We start from the raw sequence: 18418 nt of genomic DNA, 5'->3' as shown, positions 1-18418 counted from the left end.
AATGAGCTTGGCCGGGCAGATTCAGGTGGTAAATCCTGTCTCTGACTGTAACAGGGATGAGGGTTTTTACTCCGTAGTGTAGTGCAACCCTGGCCTTCCTCTCGGAGTCCCTGTGCCGCCATTAAAGGATATCGGATCGCCGTACCCTAATGTGGATTAAAATGACTTAAAACCTCTCAGACGGTCAACGTAGGGCTAGAGAGGGTTGATATTATGTGTGGATGTGTGCACTCCTGTCCACACGGAGCCCGGGAGCGGTAGATATGCAGCTCTCCACCAAGTAGCAGACGCTCGACTTCGGGACCGGGGGAGGTGGAGAAGCTGAGCCGCTGTTGTGGTTGAAGGCACGGCGGGGTGTAAACACGGGGAAGAGGAGGTAAGGTCACGGCTAGTTGCTACGTGGACTCTTCCAATTCAAGTGACTTTCCTTCTGGCTGTTATGATTCCCGTTTACCTTTCGTGTGCAACCCTGGCTCACTCGCAGTTAAGACAGGCGAACCGGAGAAGGCTGGTTGTAACGTCAGCCGATGCTAATGTTAGCTAACTTAGTTTGTTTGGTAAAACATGACCTGGCTGAACCGCTTCAGTGTGTTGTGCTCCTTTTTATGCCCTGTGTTTTAGAAGGAGTCCGGTTAAAGCTTTTCACTCGCTGCACCGTAGTACGATGTGTTTACTAGTCAGTTTACAATAACAGGTAAATGGAGTTAACTTATGAAAACAATTGATGAATACACTCTAGTTTCAGGGTCGGGCGACGTGTTCCGTAAAGCAATGCACCTTCAAACAGTGATTAAACATCCTGTCTTTAAACACAGCACCAGGATGCACATACTAAGCACTGCGGTAGTCTTTTTAACAATTCACCAGCACGACGTGCGACTTTGAATAGTGTCTCTCACTTAAATGCTGAATTTCACACGTCTGATGAAAGGGAAGGCTTATAGAAATCACAGGAATTTCAGACAGCCGAGGTGTTCTATGCTTTGCATTTTTTAAAAGTTGTTTACAAAACAACTTTGTGGTTGGTCCACCCGTCCATTAGTCACGCCCATTGCAGTAAGTGCACACTTAACAAAGTTTAGTCTATGAATGGAGCATTTAAAAGAAAAAATGGTTCAGCATCAAACATGTCGGTGCATTCTTTATCCCATCACATGTATAACCTCACTTAAGTATCTTAAACATATATTGCATTATTTTAATCATGATCATATGCCTGTTGCATGTCTTATGTTTTTTTTTATCTATCTATGTCTATTTCTTTATATTTTGTTAATGTTAACATGTAGCTTCAAATGTATGCAGGCTACAGTTCCCGTTGCGTACTAGACGAGACCATTCTGGTACCCAAAACGCTACCCTCGTACTCGATTTGATTTACAGTGCCACAAATTAGTGCCGGGTCAAGCACTGGAGCATATTCTTTTTACATACAAGCCATTCACCTGCTTCTGTTGCCAGACAGTATTTGGTAGAGGCTGCCCCTAAGAAACGAAGGTGCTGTGCAGCTCAACCTGTTTACGGGTGTTCCCACTTGAATATAGTCAAATACTGCCCCTTGTAAAGAGATGCACCTGTGTGATCGAAGCAGCATGGTGCATCTTTTTTTGGTTAACCAACATCTGTGTCCCATAGGGAATCAACAAAAGCACGTTAAGTATATACTATCTTGTCTTTATAAAATGTCTGATCTCATACGTTTTTATCAAGGATCTTTTACAATTAATATTTGGTAATACAGGACAATGAATTTAACAACCATTGTATATGCAAATGCCCAAAACTAAAATGCTAACTACATGTAAACCGTAAGTCACAAATTTATATCCATCCTGCTATTCAAGTGCACCATTCAAGTGCACCACCGCTGTACACTAAACCAAGCTGTGCTTCATTCCCCGGGGTCTTAGCGTCCCGCCTGCCTGTGTGACCTCCCGCAGAGAGGACCAGCCGCGCTGAGAACCCCTCTGAGCGGCAGCAAGCCCCCTGCAGCGGCCGCCCGACGATGACAGAGGTCGGCACCAAGTGGGCCTGCGACTACTGCACGTACGAGAACTGGCCCTCTGCGATCAAGTGCACCATGTGCCGCGCTCAGAGGCCCAGCTTGGGGCCCATCATCACGGAGGAGCCCTTCAAGAGCAGCCCCCCTCTGGATGCCGGTCGGCATCAGTGGGACCCCGCGTGCCACAGCAACAGCCCGCCGCAGGGAGGGGTTTCCAGCCTCCTAATCTGCCCGGACTCCAGCGCCCGTCCCCGTGTGCGCATCGCCGACGTCCCCGAGACGCTCCCCAGCAAGTGGTCGTGTCACATGTGCACCTATTTGAACTGGCCGCGGGCCATCCGCTGCACCCAGTGCCTTTGCCAGAGGCAGCAGGGCCAGCAGCACAAGGGGCATCGCGCGGGGCAGCCCCGTAGCCCCACGGAGCTGCCCCAGACCTCGGGCTCTGGCTACCGCTCTGCGCCCCCCACCACGCCCACAGACCCCTGCGAGGAGTACAACGACCGCAACCGACTCAACACCCGGGCACAGCACTGGACCTGCACCGCCTGCACTTACGAGAACTGGCCCAAGGCGCGCAAGTGCGTGGTGTGCGACCATCCCTGGCCCAGCAGCCCGCCGGCCGAGTCCATCGAGCTGGCGTCGGAGCCGGAGGGCCAGCCGCCGCCCTCCGTCCTGAACGAGCGGGAGCGGGACAATCGGCGGGGGGGCGTGGGGGGGACAGTGGGCGTCGTCGGCGGGACGGGGGGCTGCGGCAGCAGTCAGCGGAGGTCGCCACCCAGCCCAAAGCGGGAGTCGGAGGTGACGATGGACTTTCAGAGGATCGAGGTGGCGTCGGGGGCCGGGATCGGGAGCAAAGAGGAGCTGGAGATGGACTTTAAAAAACTGAAGCAGATTAAGAACCGGATGAGAAGGACTGACTGGCTGTTCCTCAACGCGTGTGCAGGTGAGTGTCCTAAAGTAGCAGCACTGCGTGTGTTGATGGGGTCCAGGCTCTGGTTTGTGTCACACTGGTTGTTTTTCCAGGGCTAGTGTGCTTCCATATCACGCACAGCTAGCTGGCCTGTTTACGGACCGCACCAGGTGTAGGTGGAAGTGTTTATGTTGTTCTGCCTCACATACTAGAAATGCTTGCCCTAATTGTGGGCTGTAAATATAGTTTGTTGCTCAAGTTCGCTGTCCTCATAACTCCCTCCCATCACCACAAACATAGGTGTGATATAGTCAGTTTCAGGGGTACTTTTTAAAATAATAATTATTTGTATTCAAAATTTTTGTTTATTTGTTTCAAAAGGTCTTTTTGACTGGTACAACCATTCCATGCCTGTATAAAGCTTTGAAATATAGGTCTCTGATTTTAGCAAAAGGATCGTGCAGCCATACGTCCTTTTAAATTTCACAATAATAACCCGATGCTCTGACTATCCTGTGCCTTAACCTCCGTGAACATCTAACACAGAATAACATATTGGATCATCTTAAGCCCAACCGGATAAGTACTGGCTTTTACAGTCATCAACATAGTTTTAGAAAGGAGAAAAAGTCAACAAAACCACAGGCCCATGGAGGACAAACAACTATTAAAGACGCCAGTGTACGCACGTTGCGAAATTGTTCTTTCTATAGACTGTGAGCTAGTCCAAGCGAAACCGTCCCCTCTATTGCGTGTGACCCTAGCTTACCCTCGCAGAGGCCAGGCCCTATCAGGTTGTATGGGCGGAGGGCCTCTAATGACTGACGTTATCATCAGTATGCCAATAGGCTCCTGAGTCCCCTTGCCTCCTATCTGTGTTCATGGTCATAGAGGTGGCGGAGACCCCCGGGCATGGAGGTTTCCCTCTCCAAACGCACGCACACACGTGATCACGCACACGCACCCAGGTTAGTAAACGTAGTCCAGTGCCCCTCCCGCCGAAGGATCTGCTGTGCTATAAATGGCATTGTGTGGTGCAGTGCAAGCTTAAAATAAAGAAGGTGTGTGAGTGTGAGACGACAGCCAAATGATGGTGTTGTGTCACATAACGATAACTCTGCTGTGTGGATTTCAATCGCTGTTCTCAAACCACCTAATGCATCACCAAAGCACATGCAAAGATAACCACTTATTTGCTATTTTTTCTCATTGACGGGGCTTTCTCAAGTTTGTGGTTGTGTGTTGTGCACTCATAGGTTGACCTTCACTTCCCCCTTGAGAAACAAAGAACTGAAGCCCTTTCATTTTGATTGAGAATAATTTGTGTAAAATTGATCCCGGTAAAGCCAATCATTTGTCAAACGAGTTGCCCCTAAGCCGTGGGGTATGCTGTTTTCTATATTTGGCATTGCACATTTGAAAACACGGTTGAAACTATTTAAATCGAAAAACATTTGTATACGGCAAGTAAAAAGCCACTCGGCATTGGAATTTGGAATCGTACTGTTGTTTCTGTGGCGACAAACTCAGATTGCAGATCAGAGGATCAGCTCACGTGCGGGAACTCTCTGTGGTACACGGTCACAGATTCCCATCTTTAACTGTCGAGAAGCCTTTTTGCTATTGCCTTGTTATTAGTTAAACAGCCCTTCAATGAAACACACGCCTGAGGGAGAATTCAAGAGAGTATCAAAAGAGTATGTTTACATTGGTCTCCGTTGTACTGATGAATAAAGACGGATGATGGGAGGGGTAATAAAAAAAAGAGATTGTCTTCTAAGCAGATGTTCCTTAACAATGTGATGCTAAAACATTATAACATTCCAAATATATTATTAGTGTTTCAAATGCAGGCTGTTTAATTCTCAGCTCTGGTTCCGATTGGCTCCATACCCTCTAATGCAGCCTCTCTGTAAGGGGCAGGCGGCGCAGATGTAGACACAGTCATGCAACAGACGGATACTCCTCTAAGGCTGGGCCATAATACCATCCAGCTGGCATCCTGCCTTCCCCTCTGCCCCGAGACACTCACTCAATCAGGCCGGAAGGCCGTGCACTGACTGATTCTGCACCCGCAATCCTGTCACTTAGCGTGGCCCTCCTATGCCTTTTCAATGCACCTAAAAAGACCTGACAACACTGAATGTAAGCGTTGTGTGCGAGGCTGTTTTCTCCTCTGTTAGTCTGGGTCAGGCCTGTGTTATTGCCCCTGCCGGTGTCCTTGGAGGAGCGGCCGCGGCTGTCATTTTGATGGCAGGTTCGTACTAGTCGGCGATCAATCAAACACCAGAGATACTTCTGTGTGGACGTCAGCGGGCCTGCTGTGCCCCCGGTGGTTCATTCTGTTCCTGTGAAAGGAGGGACTCTGCTGGCTGTCGGTCAGATTTAGTCTGGATGAAGGCAATATAGCCGTGATGAGGCCGAACGGCCACGGATGTCTGTTAGCAGAGATTTGTTTTGTGTCAGCGTTTAGCTTACAGCTTCTGTCTCCTGCCAGTTATTGTGTAGTATTAGCCACGCGGTGCTGAGTCAGAATCATATTTCACAATATTATATTTGTTTTAATGTAGTTTGACATTTTGGTTTTAGTAATTAATAAATAAATGCCTATTGAACCAATAGGCTTAAAAGAGCTGGAGAGGAGATGCAGCCTATAGAAACCAGAATTTGGTTGTAATTTGTTAAAAGTTCCATCACCATCTGTCAGCTAATGGTGAGTAAACAATTAGTTTGAGAGTATCTGTTCCGGCTGACTGAAGGCCTGCCTAATTTCTGATCAGGGAACCTTTCCCTCATTGGAAAGAGAAATCCATCTTGCCTGTCAATCAGGTGGTGTGAATGCAACACTGCTCACTGACAGAGAAACATAGGAAGAGAGAGCATTTGGGGGTGGGGGGGGGCACAGCGCCTTTTTCAAATGTTGTCCTTTAAGCATTATGAGCGTTATCAGCCATAACCAGCTAATGCAAACTATGTCTAGTTTCATGTCATATTTCTAAGAATTCAAAATGACTATTCAAAGTCTTCCCAGCGGTCAATGTGGGAAGCTTCTGTTTTGTTCATCCATTCTACAGAACAACCTAAACCAACCATGACACTAATATGTCCTCAGCTAGCATGGTGGTTATTTCATTTGACTCTTCTCAAGGTCAGTTGGAATGCGTAGAACGCAGAAAATACCTCAAACCTCACCCAAGTATCAAAGATTTAGTTGAGAAGCGAACGTTTGACACTTCTACACGTGTACTGTTACTTACGTAACAGTACACGCTTCCATATCTCCATATCTTTGGTGTGTAGAATACTTTCCCTTCTTGGTCTCGGTCCATTCCTGAAAGAGCTCTAGTAAAGTAACCGAGGGCAGACATGTCCAACCCCGCACTAATGTGTTGTTAGTGTTGTGGGGAGTGGCTGTGCTCATTTCCACATTTCTCTAAGCCTCTATGATCTGGTTTCTTCATCGCAGAGTCCTCCCACTCGGTTTATGTCTCTTGCTCCCACTCTCTCTCCCACACTCCACAAGAGAGAGTGTGTGGACAAGCAGATTATGCAGCTAAAGTGGTGTGTGTGTGTGTGTGTGTGTGTGTGTGTGTGTGTGTGTGTGTGTGTGTGTGTGTGTGTGTGTGTGTGTGTGTGTGTGTGTGTGTGTGTGTGTGTGTGTGTGTGTGTGTGTGTGTGTGTGTGTGTGTGTGTGTGTGTGTGGTCCTTTTTTGAAGCTATCACAGAAGCTCAACTGCAAAGAACTCTGTTTAATGTACCAGTGAACACAGAGGAACGTCAATGGCAGAAATGGAACTGGCAGTTATTGGGAAATTACTGTTGTCATGGAAGTGTTTTGTTAATTGGTCTTTCTTTTTTTTGGTTGACTGCCTATTCATACCCTCAATTTGCCCCCTTTTTTTTCATTTTATTTGGCTGACATTGTCAGCCATGTTGATGGCAAAAAAATAATAATGCAACAATGCCAGAATGTGACCAAGAATCCTAGTCGTGGATGTCGTGATGCTTCGACAGGCTCCGCCATTATATCCCTGTCATGTATTTATAACACCTTCAGATACACAACATATTTTCTAAGAGGGCCACCTTCACAAACTTGGCTACTCTCAGCATATTTAAGTTTCCACTTCCTTCTCAATGCGTCCTGTCTTAACCTCTTTATATTTGTCCCCACAATCAATCCCCCCCCCCCCCCCCCCCCCCCAGGTGTGGTGGAGGGAGACCTGGCGGCGGTGGAGGCCTACAAGTCGTCCGGGGGCGACATCGCGCGGCAGCTGACGTCGGACGAGGTGCGACTGCTGAACCGGCCGTCGGCATTCGACGACGGCTTCACCCTGGTGCACCTGGCCATCCGCTTCCAGAGGCAGGACATGCTGGCCGTGTTGCTGACTGAGGTCAGCGGGGGGGCGGGTCGCTACTAATGCGGAGGTGGTCGCTGCTAATGTGGAGGGTGTCGGGGGGGCGAGTCCTCTGACATGAGAGTCGTTTAAAAATGCCAACGTTTGAACAAGAATATACAGTTTCTGTAGATTCATCATGCCTTCCGTTGTTTCTAACGGAAGCCCTCTGCTTTCTCGGGGGCATCGGACACGTGTGTCGGTACCCTTGCAAGACTAAATCTAAGCTCATCCGTGGAACTTGGTTTTGTGAACAATCTTCAGCGATGCGTCACCTGCACCCCCTTGTTGAAGTTGCAGGAAGCTAAAGTGCAACTTGTGTCTATCCCGTTTCGAAAGAGGCACTTTCTATAAGGCTGTGGCAGGGCTTTCAGAATCCCTCCCTCCGCCCTTCAATATGGTTCTAAATATGGCTTTGATAGGCTGAATATCTCCACAGGCGCTGGCGGCTTTAATAAGCGGCGACGGCTGTAACCGGTTTAATATAGTGTGATGGCTTCGACAGCTTTCATACAGTGTGATGCCTCGACAGCTTTCACACAGTGTGATGTTGTGGACTGCTTTAATATAGTGAGGCGGCAGCAATATGGGCCCTGCGTTCCTGATGATGCAGCTTTCGGTGCGAAGACTAATTTGCACCCTTAATCCCTTGAGCTCCGCAGGAACACAATACAGGCGTCACAAGGGCATCGATGTAGTCGGGGAGGAAGACGAATTGGTATTCTGCCGTACGCTCCGTCAGGCTGTGCTTGTTAGCCACAATGCAAACACCGTGGCTGGGGTTCCGCTCGTCAATAAATGCGACGAGGCGGAGTAAGTTCCATGCGTATTGAAGGAGTCCCCATTTGTACAGACCTTACTGGGCTGGGGTGCAATGCTGTCATAGACATTTGAGTCGGGGATTGGTTTGTCTTCCAAATCAAAGTGGAGTGTGTGTGTGTGTGTGTGTGTGTGTGTGTGTGTGTGTGTGTGTGTGTGTGTGTGTGTGTGTGTGTGTGTGTGTGTGTGTGTGTGTGTGTGTGTGTGTGTGTGTGTGTGTGTGTGTGTGGCCTCTGGCTTATCAGAGGGGTCAGCCAGGGGTTTTCTGGCAGCATGAACCATTGACTGCAGAGATCAAGTGTGTGAATACCTGAACTCTGCCCAAACAGTATAACCTACAGTTATAATATAATCATCAGGGATGATATCTTATTCTTAAAAAATATAGACAAATCTTGATAACGCTTCTTCTTCTTGATGGCTTAAATGAAAGCAGCTATTACCTTGTGTTGGTGCTGATGAAATCAAATGGCGGTTCAGCCACCATCTCCTCCTGTCTGAATCAAATGAGCAGACATTGGTCTCATGACACGTTTTCATCTGTTCTGTCTGCCTGATCAGTAGCAATAGCTTAAGAAGGTCCATGTTATTCATGGGATCCCTCCTATTATCCCGTCCTGTTTTAGCTTTTCCCCCTTCAAGCCCTGATACCATAAACGGGGTAAAACTGCTATACGAATGAACTTTAACTGAACGTGAATTATTTAACAATATTCTTGCCTTCTAGACCACTGACCTGTTCTGCTCCTCTCCTCCGCCTGTCCCCCTCCCCAGGTGTCCCAGCAGGCGGCCAAGTGCATCCCGGCCATGGTGTGTCCCGAGCTGACGGAGCAGATCCGCCGCGAGGTGGCCGCCTCGCTGCACCAGCGCAAAGGGGACTTCACCTGTTACTTCCTGACCGACCTTGTGACCTTCACCCTCCCAGCCGGTAGGGTCCCCGGCACCCCGGGCGTCCTGCTCCTCCAAACCCTGTCCTGTGCACGTGTCCCCCCCCCCCCCCCCCCCCCCCCCCCAACCTCAGCTCGAGACATACAACGAAATCAAAGCAACGAACCATGGGACACATCAGCGGCTGACATCTTGGTTGTTCATGAAAAACGCCTCAACGGCACTCCCATAGTCCTCATGTCATCGTATCATACCCAACCCATATTCCATAAACGGCCCCGGGCGAGGTCTACTGGTCTGAATGGGAGGGAAGCCAGACGCCTGAGGCAGAGCAACTACTACAATACGGGCAACCGCACACGTGCTCCTTCAAAGGATCACTTTGTAATGCCATTATTCTCTTACTTTCTATTCAATCATCGTTGCTTTTATTTGACGTTTTTTTTTCCCCATGCTCTGCATACTAGTCGCTCGACCACCAAATACCTGCCGACTGCGTTGACCTTCCAATGAGGCGTTTGAATGCTGGTTTTGATTGGATTACAGACCTGCTTGTGGTTGGAATGCGGGGAAGTCAGAACGTGAAGGTTGGCAGTTTGGCGAATGGCCCAGAGCCAAAGGCAGACACTGCCTTTTTAGTGTTTGCATATTCCTGCCCCAACCACCTAAACTGCTATCCACAAACGGCACCTGTCCCTTGCCTGTTGACCCAGTAGTCCTCGCTGCAGCTCTGATTATTGTGCAGTATTGCAAGGCTTTTGCATTGCATCCAATGCCGAGGCTTATTGTTTTAATTTTCACTGGGAACAATGGGGATTGTGTGTTTGAACTCTCCGGTTGGTTGAGAGGGTAACTCCGCTGCTAGCGTTACTGTGTTGTGCACATGTCGTCGGAACAATGCGGAGCTTGGAAATCTGCCACCATAGAAAGACACTCTGTTCCACAAAGTCAATGCCTTCATTTATTTTAGCCGAATAAATTGCCGCCGTTGTCAAGCAATGAGCAGCAATGGCAGTTGAGAAGAACAGGCTTATTTTTGGCTTTGATAACCGGCAGGGTTGAAACCATATACACTCGTCTGTCCAGATCTTGTTTAGTGGCCATCCCTGTGGGTCTTTTCCATGCTGCTTTTCTAATGGTAGAAACATATAATAACAAGGATAATGATGACGACTATGTATAATAACATTTTATGCAAAAGTATTTATAATCCATCTGTGTGTTCACAGACATCGAGGACTTGCCCCCCCCGGTTCAGGAGAAACTGTTTGATGAGGTCCTCGACCGAGACGTACAGAAAGGTGACATTTCTATTATTTAGCAGGCACACGTCAGGACGTGGACCGCGGCAGTACACGTCTTGACCGACTGGCGACTGCCTATCTAGAGGCCCATCTCCGGAAACCGGAGCGCGGCCATGGAACCCTGTTGGCCGGCGGTACGGAGGTGCTGGGGGTACTATACACGGGCAGACATGCGGTGTAGCGTTACAGGTGTTGAGTCCTGCTCCCCCCCCCCCCCCCCCCAGCGCAGGCTTGTCTTCCTGACAGCCATTGTGTGTCCCTTGCCCATGTGGGTCACTTGCGTTCATTAACGCTAATCAAGCTGATTGGGTTGAAGATATTTCCCTGATTTCTGTACGTGTGGGTGACCTTGTCGAAACTATCCACTCTCCTTTCATATGCTTGGGTTCTGGACACGCAACATGGATGATCTCAGGTCATCTTACAGCCCCCCCCCCCCCCCCCCCCCGCCCCGGACACCAGATAGAATGACACGTGCAGGTGGAGCACATACTGTACTGACCTACAATTGCCTCCACCCAACCATCCCGTTGTTGTGCTCCAAAAGTATAACCTTTTTTTAAAAACGTAGCTATTCCGGTCCTTTCAAACACTGATCTCCTTCAACCAGGATTCCGCAATCCTATCAGTGGATGTCGATCATTGTTATGTATCCCTTGTGTCATTGGTCCAGAGCTGGAAGAGGAGTCCCCCATCATCAACTGGTCCCTGGAGCTGGGCACGCGGTTGGACAGCCGGCTGTACGCGCTGTGGAACCGGACGGCCGGGGACTGCCTGCTGGACTCTGTGCTGCAGGCCACCTGGGGCATCTACGACAAGGACTCGGTGCTGCGCAAGACGCTGCACGACAGCCTGCACGACTGCTCGCACTGGTGAGGCTCCCTGGAGACGCCGTCCCCGCCACACGCATGGAGGCCGCCGTGCGTTTAATTGGGTATTTTTGGAGCTTCAGAGTAAAAGCGTGGTTCACCTCAGGCGTCCATGTTAAGGCTCCGCACTAGAGAGTGGTGGCGGGCTGAAATCTGGGTTTCTAATTGGTGTCACCTGGGAAGGACGGTTCCCTGGTAACGTGATTGGTTGATGAGGTTATAATTGGCAGCACAATAACATGTATTACGCCCTGGAGCCCACCATGGTGAGGTTTAGTAGGGGGTAGGGTTTTTGCCCTGGGCCTCCTCTTGCTGCTTAGCTTGTTACTTACCAGGGAGGACAGGGGTTATCTTGATGTTTAGACTTTTCAAAGATAAACATTTATGCCAACTCCAATAAAGTGGTCCTTCAGGTTGTGTATGAGGGATAATTTCATCACTTTGAATGAGAGACTGCAAACATTGGACGTAATGTGACCCAAAGTTGGCTCAAAGCAAAGCCTTCTGCACATGTTTTGATTATGCTGGTCCCAGTTAAACAAATAATATACAAAGCGAGTCTGTGTTTACTCCCTAGAGTGACAAGTGGGTTTCAACTGTGTCCATCTCGCTGTCTACTGTGGAACCCAAATATATATTGTGTGTGTGTGTGTGTGTGTGTGTGTGTGTGTGTGTGTGTGTGTGTGTGTGTGTGTGTGTGTGTGTGTGTGTGTGTGTGTGTGTGTGTGTGTGTGTGTGTGTGTGTGTGTGTGTGTGTGTGTGTGTGTGTGTGTGTGTAGGTTCTACACACGCTGGAAGGAGTGGGAGTCGTGGTACTCGCAGAGCTTCGGTCTGCACTTCTCCCTCCGGGAGGAGCAGTGGCAAGAGGACTGGGCCTTCATCCTCTCGCTTGCCAGCCAGGTACACACACACGCACAAGCATGAACAGAAACATTGCACACACCCACACACACATTAACACAACATGCTAATTTGCATACAAACATGCATAATCACGACCGCTCATTCTTATGAACACACGCACGTAAAACTGCACATGCACAAAAACACCAACACACCCACACATATGCTTGTTTTTTTGCACACACGCCAGTGTTTCCCCTCTATGCACCTAGCAGCGGCTTACTGCCGCTGCTGAATTATTTATTTTTTTAACGAGGCTCCTTCTTAAATCATGGGATTTTTAGTCCCATGAACTATGGCGTTAAACTGTAAGTCTGGAGAAGCTTAACCCTCTCTCGGACGCCACAGTGTTTTGTAGAGGCAAAAACTGAGGATTTGACCCCAAGATACAATAAGAAATCTGCAACAAAATGGAGTATATTATGATGTTCACGATCATATAAAGACATATTACTACATTTAAAGTAAAGCAACAAAAAAGTGTTTTGCGATTACTGGCTCTTTAAGAATGTGCAGGCTAGCTAGCCGCTAGCCAACACCCGGTGGATGTAAGCTGTCACCCAGTGGGTGCGGCTCAAACTAGCTTGTTGTCAAATCACATTTTCAGAATTGGCCAATTTTCAGTTTAACAGACAAGAAGTAAGAGAACTGATGACTTGTGTCGAGGAGGCGGTCATCTTTGTAAAGTTCGGGGGAGGAGAGGGGGTTCTCTGCTGTCTGGCAGCAATGGTTTGAAAGGGGAGCATATGGATACACAATTTTGTAGAGATATCAAGTTTTAAGTTGGTTTTACACATTGCCAAATGCAATTTAATTCAATGCGTTTTGATACAAAGGCCTCAGGGGCCCTGCTGGGGCCGGTGCAGAAATGCATTTGCGAGGGGAAGGAGGGGAAGAGTGGTCCACCTCCGATCCTGCCAGGCCATCCAAGGGGAAGCACTTCGCGCACACACAAACACAGACATGCACACGTTTATTTGCACAAATGCACCATGCATTTCTAAAGACACAGGTAAACGCAACAGTCACTGTGTTACAGCATGTCATTAACAGCGTAATGATTAACCATTAATGATAAAGAAGCTCCGTTCCCGTAGCCCTTACTCTTAAGTGCACGTGGGCCGTCGTTAGTGCTCCTGTGCACCCTCGCCGTGCACTCGCACTCAGTAATCACAACTATGGCTACTCAGGAGTACATTTTATGTCAATTAACTAACACTTATTGAATCCGTTATATCTCAATGCTTTATTGAGTGCTAAATGTGTATTTCAAATGAATCGCTTCGTAGCAAATCTGCAACAGAAATCTGTCCTCAGAGTACTTCTGAATTGACTTGTACTTCGTGTGTTGTGTTGTCTTCTTAACAGCCCGGGGCCAGCTTGGAGCAGACCCACATTTTTGTTCTTGCGCACATTCTTCGAAGGCCGATCATCGTCTACGGAGTGAAGTATTACAAGAGTTTCCGCGGTGAAACACTCGGCTACACGCGCTTTCAAGGTACTTATCCGATGGCTATCTCGTGGCATTTGTCTTCTTCTTTTCTCAAGGTTGCGGCGGGGCCGGGAATCTCGTAGCGTAATTTACGTTTGATCCAAGCGCTGATTGTAGTCTAGACGTGGTTGACATGAGGGCCCCGCCATAGCATTTACATCAGTGTCTTACTGCTCATCTCAACTCTGTCTCTGTCTTAAACAATTAATGTTGGCCTGTGGGAGTGCTCTCTCTGTCTGGATACCCGACATAGCAGACATATCAAAAGGACCTCATTTGGATCAGTGGCGCCGGCTTGATCAGAGCCGATCAATCCAGCGACTGGCAATGATTAAAAAAATACCTTCCTGGATCCTGTGACTTCTGCATACTTGGCTCCACAAAACAATCCCTCTATGTCCGGGTCTGTACCAGAGGAAGACCAGGCATTTGAGCAAACCCCTGCCTCTGCAAAACAAACTGTGTTTGTGTTTACGGAGAACAAGAGAGACTTGTTCTTTTCTTTGTTCTTGCGTTGTCTTTGCGATGTTCCAGTCGTCCCATCCATTAGAGAACATGTGTTGGGCATGAAGCCCTGCGACTCTGCAGGCAGAGCGGTCTGCTTTTAATTTGCCTGCTAGGGTTTAGCACCAAGGGAGGATGAAAGTATTGCCGTAGAAGGGGCGGCATGTTGTGCTTGCACTCCTCGCTCCCCCTCCACCCTGAGGTTGGGAACGCTGTGGTGGGAGTTGCCGGGGGACGTGGGGGGGGGGGGGGGGGGGGGCAGCGCCAAAAGAATATCACTAAACCCAGGCCACCCATAATGGAAGGGCATGTTGAAACGGTCGCCAGGTGATCCCATTGACAACACAAAGGGAGCCTGTTAGGAGCAGAGGGTGGAGCTGCCACTTTTGCCAAAGCCTTGGGCCCTCCAGAAAGAAGTGGAAGTCATGAGATCAGAGGTTTGCCAAGAGGCCTCAGCTGCAGAGAGCGGAGGGAGCGTTCATTGAGTCCCTGGTGTGACTCCCATGTGTCCGCGGCCCCTCCAGGTGTGTACTTACCCCTGCTGTGGGAGCAGAGCTTCTGCTGGAAGAGTCCCATCGCGCTGGGCTACACGAGGGGGCACTTCTCGGCACTGGTGGCCATGGAGAACGACGGCTTTGACAATCGTGGCGCGGGCGCCAACCTCAACACGGACGACGACGTCACCGTGACGTTCCTGCCGCTTGTCGACAGCGAGAGGAAGCTGCTCCACATTCACTTCCTCTCTGCACAGGAAGTAAGGATCTGGCGTTGTCGGGGTTGTTATGGGCCTGCAGTCAAAGCTGGATCGTGGTTTAACTGATTTGTAGTATTTTTAATCGATGGGATCTATAGGGGCGGGGGGGCTGATGAATTTATGTCAGCATAAATGTCTAGTGAGTGAGAACCAATATCTGTAAAATTATGGAAATAAGAGGATGCTATGGCAGTTAAGGAAGACTAGCTCTTAAAAAGCATAAGACAATACATAACCCGAATTATCACACTCAATAATTGATCTGACATGTATGCATAAAATGCTACAGTAATAATAAGAGAAAATGTTCTTTATTAATCCCAGATGCGAAATTCGGGTGAAATATTAAATAGAAGATATTCTAATAGCAAAACACAAGGTTTAAAGATACTGTAGGTAGGATTTGAGGTGTAAATAGAGCAAAAAACAGCAGAAGAGAAGAATTTAAAAACGAGATCCCCAACCAAACGCCCCCCCCCCCCTCTCTCCGCTCCCTCCCTACATTTCTCCACCATTGAGAAGTGTTGCATCTATTCCACGTACCTGTGATTGACAGGCTGTCTAAAATCTAAATTGGCACACACTTAGCCCGGCGCAGTCGACTAGAAACAAATATTCTCAGTCACGGCGTATTCACTCACTAATAGCTGACCGATGGTTAGGCCAGCAATTACGCTCAAATAAGCTCTGACCTACAGCACACTTTTAATTAACATCGCTAGGTCAAAAAAACCACAACTGTATACGTTCCCATCTCAAACATGGTGTGCACTCCCTCGTCCAACCAGATGGGGAATGAGGAGCAGCAGGAGAAGCTGCTACGGGAGTGGCTGGACTGCTGCGTGACGGAGGGCGGCGTCCTGGTGGCGCTGCAGAAGAGCTCCCGCCGCCGCAACCATCCGCTGGTCACCCAGATGGTGGAGAAGTGGCTGGACGGCTACCGGCAGATCCGGCCCTGCGCCTCCCTGTCGGACGGGGAGGAGGAAGACGACGACGACGACGACGAGTGACTCAGCCAACCCCGTCTCCCTTCCCCCTCTACTTTATTTTTCGGATTTTGATTTTGTTTGCTATTCCTTTCCTGACACGGACAAACTGTGAAAAGCCTTCAGGAGATGGCAGGGATCCCCCCCCCCCCCTCCCCTCTCGTCCTCCCCCCACACCTACACAAACCCTCTCCCCGTCCCCTCCTTCTGGAGGATACTGTCACACACACACACACACACACACACACACACACACACACACACACACACACACACACACACACACACACACACACACACACACACTTGATGTGCTATCCGAGGGTTGAGGCTGGCAACATGACGTCACTGCTGCAAACCAACCCCCCTGAACCTGGACCTGCTGATGACGAAGAATAAAAGGGTCCCAGTTTACGAATGTTGAACCAACGGTTCTGGTTTTCAGTTGTATCAAAGAAAGGTCTTTATTAATAGATGTTTAATGCATGCGGTTGTTTAAGAATTACAGTTGTAAGGATTTATACCAGCATCAATTCAACTCAAATACTTTATATAAGTTTGTAATTGGCACTGACAAAAACAAGCACATTTCCAGATAACGTTCCTATTTGGATGTGTTTCCCCTGGTTATGGAGTTGGTTGATTTACCCTTCTTGTTTTTGGACGGGGAGCAAAGCAACAGCATATCGGTGGGTCAGATGGCCTTTTGGAGAACGATTGTGTTATCAAATACATAAGACTTTATTACCAAGCACTGCACATTTATTACTAAAATTATTTATATATAACAGCTTGAATCAAGGTCATATATATGAAGCTGTGGGAGAGGAGGTCGGTGCCTTCTCCAGTCCGAGCTACCTAGTCACTAAGGTTTAGTGCACACACATACACCCACATCGTTTGGGTTTTGAGTTGTATTCAGTTTACCCTTCTGAAGTTGCTAAGGAAAGTTGAGTTGTGTGTTTGTGTGATTTTTATTTTTATTTTGCTCCAAACTTACTCTTATTTATTGTGTGAAATCCCTTTGGAGCTACTAAGAGTTTTGGATTAATGAACTTTTATTTTGTCTGTTATTCTTTGGATCGCGATGAAGACGTTTTATGTTGCACAGAAACATAGTAGCTGCAGTGAAGAAACAAGGATGACCATCGGTGAAAAGTTTACCTTATTTTTCTGTGAGTAATTCTTTCTTCTTTAGTACCTCATTTTCAATGTTGGATTCTGGTGCTCTCTGCAGAATTTGTGTGTGAGAATGAGACATTATGTATGTCAAGCATCAATCCGGAAAAACACTTTTGGCTCATCACCACCTTCCCTGTTCTTATGTGTTGCTTTCTATCTCCACATGTGGTCGAGTTCATGTTCATAACACATGTGTTTGCTTTATACACTGTCTTGTGTATTTCTGTAAAACAAAACAAAAAAATGAATTCTCATCAAGGTCCCTGTTAAGACTGCAACCTATAAAACCAAAGTTGGGAAAAAAATACATCCCATGTGTTTGTCGTGAATTATGTTTTCATCGTTTTATTTTGTTTATTCTTGCCATGCTGTACTGTATCTGTTTCATTCTAGCCCTACACGTTCTGAGCATCAACTCTATGTTGCTTTGTATTTATGCAACAGTTGCAGCTGTGACTATGAGGGTTTGTGGATTTAGGCCTGACCTCACTACAGTGTATTGCAAAGGATAGGCAAAAAAGGTTCAAATATAATAAAAGGAAAAACCTTTTTGAAAGTCCATGTCTTCCCTGATATTTTCGAAGTGTGTCTATTGTTGGACTGAAAGTGGAACACAACCATGACAAAATGCTACGGTTAGTATTAAATTGTGCTGCCCATTTGGTTCTAGCACAATCTAGTGGCCAGTCTAATCCACGACACCTACAAAAACAAGGGTAAATTGAAGGTGATCGATTTGAGCTTTTTTTTTTTATGACAGCTCAGTGGCATCTTGCATACGCAAAAGCCGTAGCGAAATGTGTAAAGAGTAGGCTGTGGAATCTGGCAACCCACGCCAGTCAGTCGCTTCCTTTTGGTTGCTGCTAGAACAAGAGGTGGCTCGGGGTGTTGCTGCTGTTTCAGGGACCATACAGGGACAACACATTACAATTTAATGCATGGGGATACCGGAGTCTGCCGAGTCTGCTATTAAAGGGGCATTCCACCAGTGGAGACATAAATATGTATTGAAAGTGTATCCTATATGTAGTTGAAAAGTGACATGCATTTTAAATTTGGTGCTTTTTTGACCGAGATAAGGCAATAAATGAATTATTAGGGATTGTGGATTGTAAACCATAATCCCCTGCAATGCTCAGCTCCGCAGGCCACTCCCACTGTTGAACTCCGCCCATCAATCTATCAATCAAGGATTCTAGAGTCGAGCTCCAATCTACCCTACCTGCAAATCATTTCACACAATTTGCGTTTCTTTCGAATTGTCGTGCAATTGCATGGTACCGGGATGCTCAGCCAGGACTAGGAAAATACACAGTACATTTTCATAGATTACCCAAAGAGTTGGAGTTGTGGCTAAGGGGCTATCAATAACCTGAAGTTTGGAGAGGACACAGCCATTGAAGCACTG

General features: G+C 47.8%; 1 protein-coding gene across 1 annotated transcript; it reads left to right on the top strand.

Moving 5' to 3' along the window:
• Positions 1-18: 18 nt before the first annotated feature.
• On the top strand, positions 19-17569 carry LOC132473238 (ubiquitin thioesterase Zranb1-like). Its single transcript, XM_060073266.1, has 10 exons — positions 19-376; positions 1911-2945; positions 7119-7306; positions 8903-9056; positions 10246-10317; positions 10994-11192; positions 11969-12089; positions 13461-13590; positions 14613-14842; positions 15631-17569. Exons 2-10 carry the CDS (start codon positions 2006-2008, stop codon positions 15850-15852), a joined length of 2256 nt encoding a protein of 751 aa, XP_059929249.1. The 5' UTR covers positions 19-376; positions 1911-2005; the 3' UTR covers positions 15853-17569.
• The last annotated feature ends 849 nt before the right edge of the window (positions 17570-18418 follow it).

This window comes from Gadus macrocephalus, chromosome 15 (assembly GCF_031168955.1).
Source record: "Gadus macrocephalus chromosome 15, ASM3116895v1".
In the NCBI taxonomy this organism is placed as follows: Eukaryota; Metazoa; Chordata; class Actinopteri; order Gadiformes; family Gadidae; genus Gadus; species Gadus macrocephalus.
This window is presented reverse-complemented; position numbering and strand designations above follow the sequence as displayed.